At 41.4% G+C, this 18,078-nt stretch overlaps 2 protein-coding genes across 2 annotated transcripts; one reads left to right on the plus strand and one right to left on the minus strand.

The window, feature by feature from the left end:
• Nucleotides 1-100: 100 nt before the first annotated feature.
• Nucleotides 101-8,344, plus strand: LOC130435752 (lysophospholipid acyltransferase LPCAT4-like). Its single transcript, XM_056766612.1, has 13 exons — nucleotides 101-408; nucleotides 3,119-3,482; nucleotides 3,630-3,742; nucleotides 3,816-3,876; nucleotides 4,702-4,760; nucleotides 5,992-6,026; nucleotides 6,115-6,169; nucleotides 6,258-6,340; nucleotides 6,445-6,570; nucleotides 6,648-6,801; nucleotides 6,933-7,025; nucleotides 7,612-7,747; nucleotides 7,839-8,344. The coding sequence occupies exons 1-13, from the start codon at nucleotides 328-330 to the stop codon at nucleotides 7,994-7,996; spliced, it is 1,518 nt and encodes a 505-aa protein (XP_056622590.1). The 5' UTR covers nucleotides 101-327; the 3' UTR covers nucleotides 7,997-8,344.
• A 233-nt stretch (nucleotides 8,345-8,577) lies between these two features.
• LOC130436499 (uncharacterized) lies at nucleotides 8,578-15,253 on the minus strand. Its single transcript, XM_056767221.1, has 6 exons — nucleotides 14,961-15,253; nucleotides 12,981-13,831; nucleotides 12,101-12,229; nucleotides 11,895-12,012; nucleotides 9,213-9,287; nucleotides 8,578-9,111 (listed from the first exon to the last, which is right to left on the minus strand). The coding sequence occupies exons 2-5, from the start codon at nucleotides 13,829-13,831 to the stop codon at nucleotides 9,216-9,218; spliced, it is 1,170 nt and encodes a 389-aa protein (XP_056623199.1). The 5' UTR covers nucleotides 14,961-15,253; the 3' UTR covers nucleotides 8,578-9,111; nucleotides 9,213-9,215.
• Between the last annotated feature and the right edge of the window lie 2,825 nt (nucleotides 15,254-18,078).

Consider the following 18,078-nt stretch of genomic DNA (forward strand, 5'->3'; position numbering starts at 1 on the left):
GTGTGCAGTGATTAACGCGCGAGATTGAGTTTCTGTGGAGCGGCGTGTTGAAGGGGGCGTGGTCAGAGGGAATAGCTGCGCGTTCCAGGGGGGGCGTGGTCGCAGGGAGTGTAAATATCAGTTTGTTAGAGTTGCGCGAGCTCACTCGATGTCGGAGGTCGATCGCACGTCAGTGCTCTTCTTTACTTGTTTAATCATCCCCGGCAGTTCGTTTTATTGATGTGGGATCTTCCGAGCGCAGGACTGTAGTTTCACTCGGATCTCCGCGTTCGTTGTGATTTGTGTGTGTGTGCGCGAGCGCGCGTGTGTTTATCTACGTGTGCCGTGATGACGTTGAGCTGTGATGATGGACGAGCTCGTCACCCGTTCATTAATTTCGTGGATATATCAACGGCTCTGAGGATTCGGGTAAGATTTGTATCTTCTAATTCAGTTACACGTGTTCAGCGGCGCCATGTGTGTGTTTGTGTGTGCGATGGAGTGACGCACACAACAACTGGATGTCTCCGTCATCTCCTGGTGTACATCATTGGACAAATATGTTTAACGTCTAACTACTTAAACTTCGTGTTGACTCTCATCATGAGTAATAAACTTTCTGTGCTGTGTTTACTCTTCTATTGTCTACCAAGTGTTGTTGATGTTTCCTACAGTACTGTTGCGTCATCTATCTTGAATTGATCAATACTGTCTGGTACATTAATGTTTAAGGTTAAAAACACTACAGTGTCTCAAAATCCGTTTGAATAGTATATTGAAAGCTGTTGCCATGGTGATAGTTTATGATCTTGCTGTCATTATAACACTTGTTCTGTATAGATACTACAGTGAAGCCCCTTTTTGGAATGTTCCAAGATACCCGTTCGACAGACGTGAAAGTGTAAACACTAACGTATCCAAGACAAAAATGCGTCATGACGCACATCGATAAACTATTTACAATAAACGCCGCAATATTTCATGAAAAACTGCATTCCCTTACGAAAATGAACCATGTTCTTTTGTGTGGTACAAGTGTTTTTTTGGTGCATTGATTGCTTGGGAAAACCCACGATTTTATTACAGTAACCATCGTTTCCTATATTCTTTATATCAAATCCGAGGTTAATTTGTGATAACCATTGTTTTACGGCAGTAACTATGCTTTCTGGTTTCAACTACAGTAAAATTATGGGACGTTTTCCTCGGGTTTTTTTATTTCGCCGCACTTGCAGAACAGATCGAACAATAAATACATAAAACGCAGTTTTAATCGTTGTATTTTAGTTAATAAACTCCAGATTAATCGCTGTGAAAAGTCGTATTAACAGCATTCGTTGTGACAATATAACATTTTTTCTCTGATCATAAATTTTGCATATAATGACGTCATGAATAAATGATCAGTGTCCAGGTTATCTGATTCACGACGTTATTTGAGGACGTGCCTACGTGTCTGAAACTTTAGCAAAACATTTAAGAACCGGAACGTGGAGACGTCCTCAGAACGTGGTCACAAAGTCATATCACGGTGACCAAAGAAATATCGTCTGTTTACCAGCAGAAGAAACCCGTGCGATGTGCTTCAGATCTTATTCCAGGAGGTTTGAACTTCAGACAACATCTCACCAACACAATCAACACTGGAGAAAATGACACGCTGAGATCCTCATAGGTTCTATTAAAACCAATACAATTCCCAATATAACCATTAAAAACATGAGGCGTTCAGTCATCGATTGTTTGTTTTTCAGCAGGGTAAACTTTCAGACTTTATATCGGATTTAAAGATGATCTCATGTTTAACTAAATATAAGACACCGTGACGAAACAATACTTGAGTACGTTCTGTCCAACAGTTCTCCACATTTTCTGAGCAAACCGGTTCACACAGGCATTAGTTCAGACTGAAACAGGGTCGAAACAAACACGATACTCCATAAAAATGTGTGTTATTCACTCCTGTTCTGACTGAGGAACGAATCTGTTTAAAATCTAAATTTTACGATTGATCCAATAAGAAAAGTTTGATGTTGTTCATTCATTCGTCATTTGTTTTGTCAGACCACCAATAAATGACTTTATAAGACGGTCAGTTCCGGTCGTTGATTCTGATTGGCTGAGGCGATTTCTAAGATGTTATTAATTACCACGGTTTATAACGGTTTACACAGCCTAAATATCACTTTATTTACTTTATTTTATGAAACCTTGCTACCCGTATGGATATCCGTTATATAAAAGCAACAAGTCCCGCGAAGCAGTGTGTTACAGATCATTTTATAACGGCTGAGGGGGTTTTAAAGCCCTTAAACTGCCGTCACAGCATGACCTCACTGTACAGAAATAGATTTGTTAAAAAAGATCACAAACTCTGGACTTAACTGTAATTTGTTTTTGTTAGAAATGGAGACTTTAAAATAATCTATAAATTATTCATGTTTATGGACATTTTTTTTTCAAAATATCTCGCCTCTTACCACATGATGCTCTGTGATATATATATATATATACGTTTAATTAGTATCATTTATTTTGTTGTTTATATATTTGTGTATTTTGGCTGGAAAATTGTTTGTCCATTATTGTTGTTTTTTTGTTCAACTTTTTTTCCCCCAACCTTATATCTCTTGTAATGGTATTTGTTTGATGCTTAAACAAATATGTCAATTTAAATTCACTTATAAAAAATAAAATGTAAAAAAAAATGGAGGATTCGCGCCCGTCCATCTTCGTACCACCGTCCGAACGATCTGCGCATGCTCAAAGTCAAGTCTGACAGCAGCTTTAGCTGTTATAAAAGGGTTAGGGTGGGGTCATTTAACTTCCGGTTTGTGTTTTGCTGGTGTTTAATAATAACTATTTCTGTTGTATTACACTCCGGTTGAAGGCGAATTTAAAGAAACCGTATGATACACTGACATCTAGCGGTTGAGCTTGGTATCGCAGTCTAAATTCAAAATATTGGCGAGACAAGTTTAGTCACGTGACCCTTCTTTTTGGTTTCTTTTCATTGTTATCAGAAACAATCTACAGGCGCTCTATTGTGTGTGTGAATGTGAACCGGAAGTTCAGTTGGGGTCACGTTTGTTTACGTTGTTGAAATGAATGCGTCAATAAGCATGTTTTTGTTTTTTAGGGAATTCTGCTGGGCTGGATTCTGTTTCCCATCCGCGCCATGCTCACTACCCTCTTCCTCCTGCTGATGTGGCCCGTAGCACGACTGCGATTGGCCGGTCTCTCGGAGGCGGAGCGTGAGGTGCCGGTGCAGGGCTGGCGTCAGTGGTTCTTTCTTCCCATCATGGTGTTCCTCAGCCGGGCCGCCTACTTCTGCATGGGATTCCTGTGGATTAAAGTGAAGGGACGTCAGGCGGATCTGAAGGAAGCTCCGGTGTTGGTCGTGGCTCCTCACAGCACTTTTCTGGACATGTTGGTGCTGCCCGTCACCGGCCTGCCCACCGTAGTGTCCCGCTCGGAGAACATCAGATTACCTGTGATAGGAGGTGAGCGGCAGATGCCTTTGTCATGTGACAGCAACAGCCAATCGGATGGGGTGGCTTAACCAGGGTTTTTCTAAGGATTTTACCAGAAGGTTGCTTGTTTATTGTTGTTTTATAGAAAGGAACGACTGTAATCTTCGTGTGTTTCAGCATTGTTGGAGTTTAATCAGGCAGTCATGGTGAACAGAAAAGATCCTGAATCCAGAAAGAAATGTGTTTCACAGATCCGTGAGAGAGTCACGTCTGATGGCCGCTGGCCCCAGGTACACACACACATTACACATGAGCGAGGTGTTTGTGTTTCTGACTTCTATTGACTTTTCTGTCTCTATGTAGATGTTGATGTTTCCAGAGGGAACGACGACTAACGGTCGAGTGCTGATCAAATTCAAGCCCGGTACGTGTTTGTGGAGCTCATGACCATCACCTGTGTCTCAACATGAAACAACCAATCAATTCTCACTGTAGAAAGCTTGGGATTGGACAGAAATTGAACAATTTCATAACCATAAATCTGTCAGACATGAACAGGATGTCAGCAAAGTAAAAATACTTGAGTACATTACTTAAAGTCCACGTGAAGCTGAAGTTGCGATCCGTATTCTTCAAAAAGGAACTTCAAAAGAGAAAAATAGTGGGTGTGGCTTTTGTCTTTCTCTGTGAATTGATTGGATGTGTAAAACAGCTGTTGCATTTTGAAATGGAGCTGGCAGCAGACTGACAGTTGAAGGGGAGGAGTTAATGGATGCTCTGTCCAAGCCGTCTTATTAACGTCATTTCAGGGCGCAAGTGCATTTTCCGATTTTAGGACACATGAATTAAACAAAACGCTGCAATATTTCATAAAAAAATATGAATTGTCATTTTTTTATTTCACTGGGGCTTTAAAGTCCCAGTGAACCGGAAATTGCGATCGTTTTGCGAAGGAATTTCAAAGGCGAAAATGAGTGGGCGTGGCTTGTATTATGTGGGAGTTCTTGTGTCTTTATAATTCTGCAGACTTTATCTCCACTACATGTCCTGAACAAAATGTATACTTTTACTCTGATATATTTCTCCTAAGCATTTATGTTACTACAAAAGATATTAAGTACAATATTTATCTGATGCTTTAAGACTTTTACTCAATTCATATTCTAAGATGTCACTTTCACTTCTACCAAAGTTATTTTTTGGCGTACTTTACACATCACTGAACGTCAGTGTTTGTCTCTCTCGACAGGTGCGTTTCTGGCTGGTGTTCCCGTTCAGCCCGTGTTACTGCACTATCCCAATAACACTGTGAGTGACGGTCCGGGGGTCCGGAGGGGATGGAAACATAAAATAAGCTCTGTTTACATAACAGAAGAACACATTCGTTTGTGTGTCTGTGTGTGTGTGTGTGAGTGTCTGTCTGTCTGTATTTGTGTGTGTCTGTCTTTGTGGGTGTGCGCGCAGTCATTTTGTGTGTTTGTGTGTCGGTCCGTGTGTGTGTGTGTTTGTGTGTGTTTTTGTGTGTGCGCGCATTCGTTATTGTGTATGTGTGTCGGTCTGTGTGTGTTTGTCTGTGTTTGTTTGTCTGTCTGTCCATGTGTGTGTGTCTGTCTGTGTTTGTGTGTGTTTTTGTGTGTGCGCGCATTCGTTATTGTGTATGTGTGTCGGTCTGTGTGTGTGTGTGTTTGTCTGTCTGTCCATGTGTGTGTGTCTGTCTGTGTTTGTGTGTGTTTTTGTGTGTGCGCGCATTCGTTATTGTGTATGTGTGTCGGTCTGTGTGTGTGTGTTTGTCTGTCTGTCCATGTGTGTGTGTCTGTCTGTGTTTGTGTGTGTATTTGTGTGTGTGTGTGCATTCGTTATTGTGTATGTGTGTCGGTCTGTGTGTGTGTGTGTGTGTGTCTGTCTGTGTTTGTGTGTGTTTTTGTGTGTGTGCACGCATTCGTTATTGTGTATGTGTGTCGGTCTGTGTGTGTGTGTTTGTCTGTCTGTCCATGTGTGTGTGTCTGTCTGTGTTTGTGTGTGTTTTTGTGTGTGCGCGCATTCGTTATTGTGTATGTGTGTCGGTCTGTTTGTGTGTGTTTGTCTGTCTGTCCATGTGTGTGTGTCTGTCTGTGTTTGTGTGTGTTTTTGTGTGTGCGCGCATTCGTTATTGTGTATGTGTGTCGGTCTGTTTGTGTGTGTTTGTCTGTCTGTCCGTGTGTGTGTGCGTGTGTGTGTCTGTCTGTGTTTGTGTGTGTTTTTGTGTGTGCATGCATTCGTTATTGTGTATGTGTGTCGGTCTGTTTGTGTGTGTTTGTCTGTCTGTCCGTGTGTGTGTCTGTCTATTTTTCTATGTGTGTGAGTGTGCGTGCACTGATCTTTAAAACACAAACTGAATGATGAGTAATGTGATATAAATATGATCATGCTTCAATAGAAATAACACAATTATGTTCTAGATCAACAGTGATGTTCTTCACTAGTGCTCTGTTTCCACCTCATGGTTTGATTATGATGATAATGACGCAAATCAAAAACAAATCCTTTGGTTATTTTCCAGGACACAGTTCGTTGGACGTGGAAGGGAACGACTTGGTAAGAAGGATTTGTTTCAAATCTGAAATTCTCTCTCTGTCGTGTTGTGTTGTGTTGTGTTGTCAATGTTTTTGTCTTGTATTTTTAGGCTTGCAGCTCTGTGGCACACTTTGTCTCAGCTCTACACCAGCGTCACTGTGGAAGTAGGTGGTCCTGTTGTGCGTTTCATGACATGACCATGAGCCAATCAAATCCTGACTTTCTCAATAATCCTTTCATCTTTACTTCCAGTTTCTGCCCGTCTACACACCATCTGAAGAAGAGAAAGACAACCCTGATGTGTATGCCGAGAATGTGCAGAAGCTCATGGCAAAGTAAGTTAACGGACGGGTCACGGTGCATTCTGGGATTGCCTTCTTCATTCATTTCTTACTGGATTGTCTTGTTTTTCTATTGTCTTGTTTTGTGTGTGTTGTAGCGCTCTGGGTGTTCCAGCCACAGATTACGTGATGGATGGACGTTTTCCTGTCAGAAAGCTTGGAGGTCTCTCGCTGCCTCTGGAATCTCCGGCTCTGGAGACCCTCCGACTGCTCCGCCGGCACGGGTACCCCCCTAAAACATCACAACATCAGCTTTGTATGAAACCACAGTCAGGTATAATCAATCCATTGTCGTCTGCAGTTTCACTGACGCTCACGTGGAGGCGCTGATGAACACTATGATTGACAGCTGTCGCTCAGGACACAGTACCGTGGTAATGGCAGATCACCTGACCTCTCTTCTGGGACTGACGGACAGGAACACGGCACTGAAGATCTGCTCGCTTTACTCAAAGGTAACGTGATGTTCTGTGGAACAAATCTGATGAGCGTTTGAGTCTGATGACCTGTCTGCTCGAAATGTGTCGATCTCCAGAAATGACAAACAGGCAGAAATAAAGAAACTTGTGTCTGTGTGCGTTTACAGGACGACACAGTGGATCTGAAACACATCTGTGTGAGTGTTTCAGCTGTTTCTGGTTTCACAAGTCTGGAGTCTCTCTTACACACAGCATTCACAGTAAGTGTGTGTGTGTGTGCATGTATGTTTATGTGTTTTTGCATGATTGTGCATTTGTGTACGTGCGTGTTGGTGTCTGTTTCTGTGTTTGTTAGCGTTTGTGTGTATGGTGTGCGTGTTTGTGTGTGCATGTTAGTTTGTGAGCGTGTTTCTGTGTGAATGCTGTGTTCATGTGTGTGCGTGTGTCTGTGCATGTTTGTGTCCATGAATGTTCATGTTTGTGCATGTGTGTGTGTGATCTTAAGGTTTAGGGGTTGGGTTAGGGGATAAAATATACATTATACAACTCATTACACCTATGGAGTGTCCCCACAGAGATAATAAAACATACGTGTGTGTGTGTGTTTGTTTGTGTGTCCATGAATGTGCATGTGTGTGCGCATATACGTTTGTCTGTACTTGTTTGTGTGGTGGGCATTTTGTGTTTGTATGTGTGTGTGCGTATTTGTGTGTCTGTGTTTGTGTGTGTGCATCTGTGTGTGTGTGTGTCTGTGCGTGTTTGTATGTGTGTCTGTACATGTGTGTGCATTTGTGTGTGTGTGTGTCTGTTGACCCAATGCTTCATATAATGAATGTGTGCACACAGTGGTATGACAGTGATGAGGACGGCTTGTTGAGCGCTGATGACCTGTCTGCTCTGATGGGCGTGCTGGTGGGCGTGCCTCAGTATGACATCACAGAGATGTACAGCGCACTGACCAGCAGGGGGCGACCAACAGAGGGTAACGTTCCTTCAGTTTATGATCACAATATATCTGTGTTTGAGAAGAGATGTTCAGCATTGGATTCTTACTGTAAATGTATCTCCCAAAGCTTCTCTTCAAAACATATTGATGACGCATCCGGTTTATCGTAAACTACTGACAGACTGTCTGCGCTTCAACGGACTCACCACAGCTGACGGAAACCACAACGGTATTGTGAACGGAATGAACAAGGGCCATAAGACTAACAATCATTTCCTGAAGTGATGTCATGAAGTCTTTTGTGAATGTTTGAACACGTGTGAGTTGTAAGTATTGGTTCGGTCGTGTATTTTCACATGACGAGGGAACGCGCATTCATGCAGGAGATACGAGTCTGTGTCATTTGTTATTTGACTGACATTCCTGTTGAAAATATTGTAAACGTATCACTACTGTAACTGTTATGTGCCTTGAAGCATAAATCTGTATTTTTTTAAATGGCGTTTGAAGGATTTGTATGTTTATTTAATAGTTTTATTGTTCACTAGAAAACCAAGAGACTTTGTTCCGCCGTAGAAATCAAGCCACATATAGCATTTTATACTTTAATATATTAAAATTTCTAAATAATAATCTGTTGTCTCCTTTGGTCCTTTCATATTTTTTCATCATTTATTCAAATTCTACGAATGTGTATTGTAAGTATTGGCTAATAAATTATAAACCAAATCAACCATATTTTTATATAAGTAATACTTTATTCCCTTTTTTGCAGGTGAGTGATTTCAACCTTTAAATAATGTAAACTCTGGACTGCTTTGGTCTATGTCTTGTTTTAAAGAAGACATTGAATAGTTTATTTAAGAACTGTCACTGGACCAATGACGTAAAATAGTTATAATAGTTTAAGTCTATTGAAAAACTTGTTTTATTTCCCAAAAATGTTTTTTTTTAAGTTGTCAGATTATCAAGCCACTTTTACAAAAAAGTTATTTTAAATTCCAACCTGAAATAATACAAACAATGCTTCTTTGATTTTTGAACCTCTATACCACCAACGGCCGCTAGGTGTCTCGTTTACGCTCCATTGGTTTTCTGCGTACACCAGTTATTACTGCTTTCATAATGCATTTGTAAAAGACTTATTAATAATTAATGCACACTTTTATAAAAGCTTTATTCCTAATGTAACATTAAAAAGATACACGTGCTTCAAATATAAGTATTGACTATGAACTCCTATGAACGATGTTTTTATGTGACGTCACGTGTCGTCTGATATGCTTTTGCGCGGTTAATAAAGCTCTTCGCTCTCCGTACATCTGTGAGAACATCTGGATCCATCACGTTCCCTCGACGTGTCGTTTCACTCTTTTCAAGATCTTCTCTCCGTCAGCGTTCTGTAAGATATGAAACAACAGTTTGGCGCCAAGCGTTTGTTCTCAGAGAAACGATTCAGTCTGTAATGTTCTGCTGAACTCATGACCGGATGTGCACAGACCTCTCACTCGCGCGCTGTGTTTGGGCGTTTGGAGAACAGAGAGCTCGTGTTCATCGTCTCCATCTCTCGTCCAACCTGAAGAGCACACAGATCTTTAGAAATACAGCACGTTTAAAAACGGAATTTATTATAATAGACCGTTTCATCGGACGCGACCCCCAATTAACTTTTAATTATTAATATAACTGTTTATATTTTATTTAATTTATGTTAATTTTAATTTGTATTATTATTAGGGATTCACCGATGTAGCATGACAAATAGCAAACACGCCAGAAAGTACCACTGAACAGCTTATACACTTCAAATTGTGCTATAAATAGCACTAATATTTATTCAGCTGCTGTTTAATTATGCAATCTGCGTGTGAATGTGTGTTGTGGTTTTGTGTAACTAACTGTAGTGAACTTTTTACAATCTGGTGGACGCGAACACATAAAGTGAATCAGCGCTGATCTAACAGAGTTTACCTCAGGCACATTTTACCGTTTGAACGAAGCTGCTGTCAAACTTTGCGGCAAGCCGTCAAAATAAAAGTTCGTAGTCAATATAAAAGTCTAGTTAACCACATTTCAAAACTAGTTTTTAAATGTTAGAAGACTTAAAACAGCAAAAAAAAAAAAACATAAGATGTAAGATACGGCAAATATTAACATAATTGTACACCACAAAAAAAGAAAACGCAGAATCCATAAAAATGTAACTTGGGTAAAAATAAGTAACTGCATGGAGGCAATAAGTTGAATGTCTGAATATCCATTTTTTTTCACTGAGCTAAAATAATTTCTGTAAATAGCAAGAGCACAGAAATGATCCATTTTAAGTAAAATTTGCGTTAAGGTTTTAAATAAAAGAAATGTTGGATAGCAAAATTCAACTTTGAAGATTGTCATGTTGTCTTATTGTATTTTTATCTTAACTTACATTTAAACACATTTACACTTATGGCTCTTTTAAAATGTTAAATGGATCCAATTCATGTTCAGTAAAATTAACTGAACCTTCCAGGGAAGACGTCCAGGGGGCATCCGAAAAAGATGCCCGAGCCACCTCATCTGACCCCTCTCGATGTGGAGGAGCAGCGGCTCTACTCTGAGCTCCTCCCGAGTGACCGAGCTTCTCACCCTATCTCTAAGGGATTGCCCAGCCACCCTGCGGAGAAAGCTCATTTCGGCCGCATGTATCCAGGATCTTGTCCTTTCGGTCATGACCCACAGCTCATGAATAGGTGAGAGTAGGAATGTAGATTGACCGGTAAATCGAGAACTTCGCCTTGCGGCTCAGCTCCTTCTTCACCACGACAGACCGGTACAGTGACTGCATTACTGCAGAAGCTGCACCGATCCATCTGTCAATCTCCCCTTCCATCCTTCCCTCACTCGTGAACAAGACCCCCAGATACTTGAACTCCTCCACTTGAGGCAGGAATTCTCCAACCACCTGAAGTGGGCTAGCCACCCTTTTCCGACTGAGAACCATGGCCTCAGATTTGGAGGTGCTGATTCTCATCCCAGCCGCTTCACACTCGTCTGCAAACCGTCCCAGTGCATGCTGAAGGTCCTGGTCTGATTGGGCCAGCATTACGACATCATCCGCAAAGAGCAGAGATGAAATCGTGTGGTCCTCAAACCCTGCGCCTAGAAATTCTGTCCATAAAAATTATAAACATAACCGGTGACAAAGGGCGGCCCTGCCGGGTCCAACATGCCCCGGAAACATGTCTGACTTACTGCCGGTAATGCGAACCAAGCTCCTGCTCCAGTCGTACAGGGACCGGATAGCCCTTAGCAAAGGGTCCCGAATCCCATACTCCCAGAGCACCCTCCACAAGATGCCGCGAGGGACATGCCAGTCGAATGCCTTCTCCAAATCCACAAAACACATGTGGATTGGTTGGGCAAACTCCCATGAACCCTCCAGCACCCTGGAGAGGGTATAGAGCTGGTCCAGTGTTCCACGGCCGGGACGAAAACCACACTGCTCCTCCTGAATCCGAGGTTCTACCATCGGCGGATTCTCCTCTCCAGTACCCTGGCATAGACTTTCCCTAGACCCCGGGAAAGTCTATGCCAGGGATATTGTGTAGTACTGTATGAAATTGACCAAGATCGGTATCGGATTGGACGATAGTTCTTTTTTGAAATTGGTATAGGCCCATAAAAATCCTATCGGTGCTTTCCTAATTATTAATTCACTTTATAATCCTTGTGTTACATAAATTATTCGTAACATTTTGTTAAATGTTGATTTTATTAAATAAACAATTTGTTGAATGGGTCCTGTAGTTAAGTCGCATTTGAAGAAACCATATGGTACACTGTCATCTAGTGGTTGAGTTTAGTATCACAGTCTAAATTTAAAATATTGGCGAGACAAGTTTAGCCAAGTGACCCTTCTTCTCGGTTTCTTTGAATTGTTTTCAGAAACAATTTAAAGGCACTCTATTGTTTGTAAATGTGTACCGGAAGTTGAGTTGGGTCATAAAAGTTTACTTCCGTTTCCTTTCTATTCTGTGTGTTAATCAGTCAGATGGAAAATAAATGCGCTGTGACATGTAAAGAACTTTCCCATTTCTCAGTCTCTACGGCTAAGTTGAATTGGAAGCCGATAGAATTAAGTCTCTCTGGCTGAAGAGGTGCCGCAAACGTTCTTCAGTGTTCACCTTATTGACCCCTCACTGACCTCTGACCTGTCCTTGACCTCTGGATTCTCCCGCAGCCCTGAATGCTGACCTCTGGGTTTGTTTGTCTGGAAGCGGTGCTGAATGAACCTCCTCTCCTCTTCTTCTAACTTGATAAACCTGAAATGACAAATCCCATGAGTGACAGAGCTCACGTGAGAGGACACGTACCGTTAATGACGACAGGTTAATGAGATTTCCGTCTCACATCTTAGCGGACGTGTAATATTTTTCTCGTTCAGACAGTGATTTTTTATCCCACTTGTGTATGGCCATTTTCACCGCAGCATCAAACCGATAGCCTGAATGAAGAACCGTGAGGGAGTCGATCTCATGACTGCGGAGGAGAGAGACAACAAACACAGTTGACACCGCTGTATCACAACATATCATTCACAAATGCCACTTTTACTATTATTACGATGTTCGCATTTGTTGTGAACCCAGCATTATTCACATTTTGCATCTCAATTCGCATGTAAAAAAGTTGAAATATTTCCATCTCAATGGGGCGTCGACACGCTTAGAAAAATGCTCCATATATGCGCGCACCTGCCACGCGTCTAAAACGTCTTTAAAACAAACTTGCGTGTGCAAAAGAGGCCAAATGTGAATCGCCCCTTAAAGATAACAAATTGAAATTTGATTGTACATATAAACTTCAGACAGTGAAATACAGATTTCTGAATGCTGTTTTATGAAATTAAAGTGATACTTTACAGAGAAAGATATTTGGAAGAAAGCTTAAACCAGACAGATTTTGCCCCCATTGACTCCCATAGTAGGAAAAAATACTTAATCATTTTCAAAAGAAGATATTTTAAATAATGTATGGCATCAAACAGTTCTGGGGCACTTTTGAGGACTATTGTTTTTTTACCTACTATGGGCGTCAAAATCTGTCTGGTTATAAGCATTCTTCCAAATATCTTTCTCCGTGTTCATCAAAACAAAGACATTAATACACATTTCAAACAAATCGAAGGAGAGATGACAGATGATGACAGATTTTTCACGTTTGTGTGAAGTGTCCCTTTAAATAAAATGTCTTTGGAGAGAAGAAGTCTGGGTTGTGTCTGTGTGCTCACATGAAGAAACAAGTGAGAGCTTGGACATGAGGACTGTTGGAGTAAAACTCTTTGGCTGTTTCACAGAACCTCTGCCACACGCTGAAGTTCTCATGAAGTGATCCTGCTGATGTCATCACGTGTGTGCGCCATGACTTATCTCTGTCGAGGGATTCCCATGGTTGCTGAGCAGCTGGATTTGAGGTCACAACAGACAGATGAGATGGAAACACACGTGAGGGAGAGAAGGGGTACAGAGGGATGGCTCCATGCATTGGACAGCTGTGATTGGCTCCTAAAGGAGTGTAGTCGATGTGTAGTTGAGATGATGTGGGGTTTGGTTGAGGTACACAAATGAAGTGAGGGGTGTTGGCGCGGGTCACATCGAGCATCACAGCGGGGCGCTGTGGGGTCGGGTGAGCCGGGGGATTTGGAAGCCATGAATGGGGATCTCTGATGGATGGAGCCGTTGGGATGGAGTGTCCGTGCTTCGCCTCCTGATGTCCTGAGTAAAAGTGGGACGTGTTGACAGGTATGATGTCATGTGTCTGATCAGAAGGCTGAAAGAACTCAGGGAAACACGCAGCAATGAAATCACTGAGCGTCTCTTCACATGTTTCTGATAGAGCTTCAGATTGATGGAGAGGAACGTCAGTGAAAACCTCCAGAGTGTTCGCTAGAGATACAGCCAGATGATCTGAGGTCAGGTGCATCCACGGGACGGCCTCTTCATCCTCAGTACTGTCAGGAGATCTGAGATGTGAGAGAGATGGAAAAGACACCCCTGACGCCAGGTCTTCAAGTGACTGCTCCAGTAAAGATGATGGAGCTACACCTTCTTCAGACGTATTCAGTGACTGAAAGTTTGCCATCTAAAGACAGAAAGTTTAAACATTAAGAAAAACACGGTAGCAAAAACCACGGGTTTCAACTCATGGTTGGATAAAACATGGACAAACGTCTACACAGTTTTAGATTATATTTAAGAACATGTTTGACCCAACACAGTTGCACAAACGATTCTCTATAGTGACAAAAGGAAATCGTTTTATTCTCTTAAAAACCTTTGATGTGCAAAGAAACAAATAAATAAAATGTATTTGGATAGCTACATTTTTTTTTACTATTATAATACTTTATTATGGCACCAGCACATATATTTATTGCAGTTCAAAGTGAATTACAGTATAGACCGTTTCATTGGACCGCGAGCGCGCCCATGCCCCAGTTAACTTTCGGTTTGTGTTTTGCTAGTGTGTAATAATATAACCATTTAGATTTTAATTAATTTATGTTAATATTCATTTGTATTTTAATTTATAATCCTTGTATTAAATAAATTATTCGATGAATTTTGTTTTTATTAAATAAACAATTTGTAGTTCGGTCGCATTTAAAGAACACTAGCGGTTGAGCATGGCATCCCAGTCTAAATTCAAAATATGTAGAGACAAGTTTAGCAAAGAAAGGATTCTTTTCGTTTTTTATTGTTATTATAAATAATCTTCACGCGCTCTATTGTTTGGGAATGTGAACCGGAAGTTGAGTTGAGGGGGTCACACAAAAGTGCGCGTGCGCAGTAACGTTTGTTTATGTTGTTAAGATGAATTAAGCCGTCTATAAAGTTTTAATTAATTTAACAGCATTTCAGTGGTGCGGCATTTTATGAACTAAAGTATTAGAAGTAAAATGAAGACATTAAAAAGTTCAACTCGACTGCAGCATCAGCATCATGTCTGATCTTCAAACCATTTATACCAAATCAACCGCGTGACATTGTAGTTAATGATTACCAATAATGATTATACACAAAATAAAAATCAGTATGATGAATATGATAAATAGCTTCTCTTTAAAACTTCTCATTGTAAACGGGTTTGGTTTAGGATTCGACTCAAATGATTTGATATGACACTGTTTGTTTTATATATACAGCATTGTGCAATCTAGTAAATAATGCAGAAAGGATGTAAAATAATAAAACACGAAGGTTAAACAAACCTTTTCAGACGCGGACAGACACGCTGCTGAGATCCAACAAATAAATAAGAATTTCAAACGGAACCAGTTCAAAAACAAACAAAGTCCTCGTGACGATACAACAAAATACTGATATTCAAAAATTATTGATGGTAGACATTATGTATAATTTATTTTATTACGCAAAAATAGTGCTTTTATATTCATCATATTGTTTTTTTAACATAGGATAGGTGGCAGTCGTTCTTAACACTTCAGTCGAAAGGTTAAAAAAACTCAATTTCCCACAATCCTCTGCGTCGTAGCCACACATCCGGTCAGCAGTGTGTTCGTCTGTACACGTGTGATTGTAAGTTGCTGTGGTATTTATAAATTTGTTGTTGGTTTGGATTAGTATTTTACGCTATTATTTACATTGTAATCTCGTGTGTGACAGTGAGAGCGACGCGATGTTTCTGCAGTTTTATCTGAATGAGAGTGGCGACAGAGTTTACACTCTGAAGGTGAGTCCGGATACGACTGCTCATTTATCTACTGTAAACAAAGTTCTGTACGGTTATCACACACATTCATACCGTGCCGCTACAAGGGCTCCGTGATAATATCGTGCGATACTAGAGTACTGACTTGTGACTATATTTACGCCAGATATTGGTGATTGGCCAGATATTGGATATTGGCACGGTTCAGGATCCGGTCAATAAGTACCGTGATATTCAACCATTTTGAATCGTGTTTCTCTTCTGTCCGTGCAGAAAGTGGACCCGTCGGGGCAGCCCACGAGTTCGGCCCACCCGGCCCGCTTCTCTCCCGACGACAAGTTCTCCAGACATCGCGTGACCATTAAGAAACGCTTCGGGCTGCTGTTGACACAACAACCACGACCTGTGCTCTAAACACGACTATGGGCCTTTATTATCCATTAGAATTGTGTCTTTCATGCTTTTTTTTTAAGTGTGCCATCTTTTGGAGAAAGTCCAATGTGTTTTTTTCAGCCTACCACGAACCTTCATGTAAAATAAAATGTCTTGTTTCGGGGCTTTTAACGCCACCGCTGTCTTTGAATTATTAAAGATAATAAAAAACAAATCAAAAGCGTGTGTTTTTTGAAGGTTTTCCTGAACATCCTGAACTACAATAACGGAACTAGGTTTCCCACAATGCACGTCGCTGTGACGTGACGGAACGCGCCTTGTCGGGTGCGCGTAGACCTCCCCAGACAGTTCTACGTTTTGATTTAGTTCGATCCCGGAGCAGATAAACGGGCCGAACGGTCGAACCGGCAACCGGAGGGCCAGCAACCGCAGTCCGGAGGTGAATAGACTTCTGAACTCATACAAATCTGACGACGGCGGCGATCGCGTTTAAACGAGGAGGCTGGTTTATACTGGTTTACTTGCGCGCGCTCTTTTATTCACAAACATCTCCGCATGTGCGCTGAGGAGACCCGATTTATAGTTTATTCGCCAACGTGGTCCATTTGTCTAGTTACCCAGTGTGCGCCTGTGTGGTTGTAACTGGCTTAATGGAGACACTCAGGTGTGTGTTTGTGTGTTTGACAGAAAAGGTACGTTGGACTTGCAGGTGAGCAGCTCAATCGGCGTGTGACATCGAAAAATCGCGAGAGTACCGCCCAAACGCGTAGTTCTCGCGATGCTTTAAAGTAAAAGTGCGATCGTGCTGCGCAGCTCCGCGTGAGCTCGAGCACGCTTCAAAGTGTCGCAGGATGATCTAGTGCGGGATTCTGGCCTTACTAAATACACTACAATGACAATATAATGCAGCTTTGTACGGGCTAGGTTATGATGCTGAATAATGGCCATATTCACGCGCTGTGGTACTTTTATAACACTGTGTGGTATTAGAAGCTCGCGAGCCGGTTAGCCAATCGTCGTTTAAGGGATTGCGATCTCAAAACCGTTTGATCGGTCTAACGAGACAACATTTCTGGTCACTTTAGTCACCGATCTAGTCTGAAGGGTTTTTATCGTCAGTATCTAGAGATCAAGGACGTCTTTATACACTTTATCTGCCTGTATGATTTTAAAAGGCGAAGTGATTGACAGCTGTCAGAGAGTTAAAAGATCGCCTGTCTGTCAGTCATTTAGCAGATTTTATCTGTTTATTTTGCTCCACTATGTTCATAGATTTAATTTAATAATGCAGACAGTGTTTGATAAACTCTCTGGATGAAGTATTAGTTGGTTTGCTGCAGAGCCATTAAGAGAGAGAGTCGCGTCAATTCCGTTGACTCCAGTGGAACAGTTTATTCACAGCATTGAAGGCTCTCAATAGTTCCCGGAAGTTACTAGTAACACATGGAGCTGCGACTAAACGGAGCAACTGATGTAAACTTACAACCCATTTAAAGACGAAAGCCATTTAATGAATAAGGAAATAAAGTATTAAAGAGAAAACATAAGTTCCTGGAACTATCTGAAGGCTCCATGAATCAAGTGACGCTCCAGCGTTTTGGACTTCCGTTGGCAGAACTCTCTCAATGGCTCTGGTTTGCAGTCTAAACCATCTTGACCAATGGGTCCTTCAGCCGGTCACTGATCTAAACTGGTTTGTAACCAGCTAGAACCATGTAAACAAGTCACCATTAGAAGCCTGATATTTTCTTATATTTGTTCTCTATGTGACTTTCTGTGGTTTGTCATTCCTCTTTTCCAATTTAGATTGTTGCATATGCTATCGACCAGAGTCTGTGTCCGTCAGGGTTGTTTTGTTTTGGATAAGAGTAGACAGAACGTCTATTTCTCATGAGTCAGATGGTTGGGAATGTCCTGTTCTACTAACTTTGCTGACTAGACAGAAACCAGGTTCACGAGACACAAGATGGTATAAGTAATCGGAAACATTTGCTGTATAATTTGTCAAACTTGTGAACTCCCAAGAATTCCAGGCTACCTCTATACAAATTCCTCAGCATCAACGAGCACTAAATTTCATTGAATCTTGACGATTTATGTCAACCTCGAACCAGATGTCTGTAGTCTGTTAACTACCGATTCATTCGCACCCTTTTTAGCTTCACTCTGCCATCTCCATGGCGATGTGCCAGCCCTCAACCTCGCCGCCACGCATCCTCAGCTGATCGTTGACAGGCCGTCGCCTCGAGATCCTTGAACCTTCA

This window comes from Triplophysa dalaica, chromosome 1, assembly GCF_015846415.1.
Source record: "Triplophysa dalaica isolate WHDGS20190420 chromosome 1, ASM1584641v1, whole genome shotgun sequence".
In the NCBI taxonomy this organism is placed as follows: domain Eukaryota; kingdom Metazoa; phylum Chordata; class Actinopteri; order Cypriniformes; family Nemacheilidae; genus Triplophysa; species Triplophysa dalaica.

Excerpts from the sequence above, each read along its gene's own strand:
- LOC130436499 (XM_056767221.1), bottom strand. The coding sequence starts at position 13,831 with ATGGCAAACTTTCAGTCACTGAATACGTCTGAAGAAGGTGTAGCTCCA. Across the intron at positions 12,230-12,980 it reads GCTCTCACTTGTTTCTTCAT|TCATGAGATCGACTCCCTCA; the intron begins GTGAGCACACAG and ends TCTCCTCCGCAG. Across the intron at positions 9,288-11,894 it reads AGGTCAAGGACAGGTCAGAG|GTTGGACGAGAGATGGAGAC; the intron begins GTCAGTGAGGGG and ends TGTGCTCTTCAG.
- LOC130435752 (XM_056766612.1), top strand. The coding sequence starts at position 328 with ATGACGTTGAGCTGTGATGATGGACGAGCTCGTCACCCGTTCATTAAT. Across the intron at positions 409-3,118 it reads CAACGGCTCTGAGGATTCGG|GGAATTCTGCTGGGCTGGAT; the intron begins GTAAGATTTGTA and ends TTTGTTTTTTAG. Across the intron at positions 3,483-3,629 it reads CAGATTACCTGTGATAGGAG|CATTGTTGGAGTTTAATCAG; the intron begins GTGAGCGGCAGA and ends CGTGTGTTTCAG.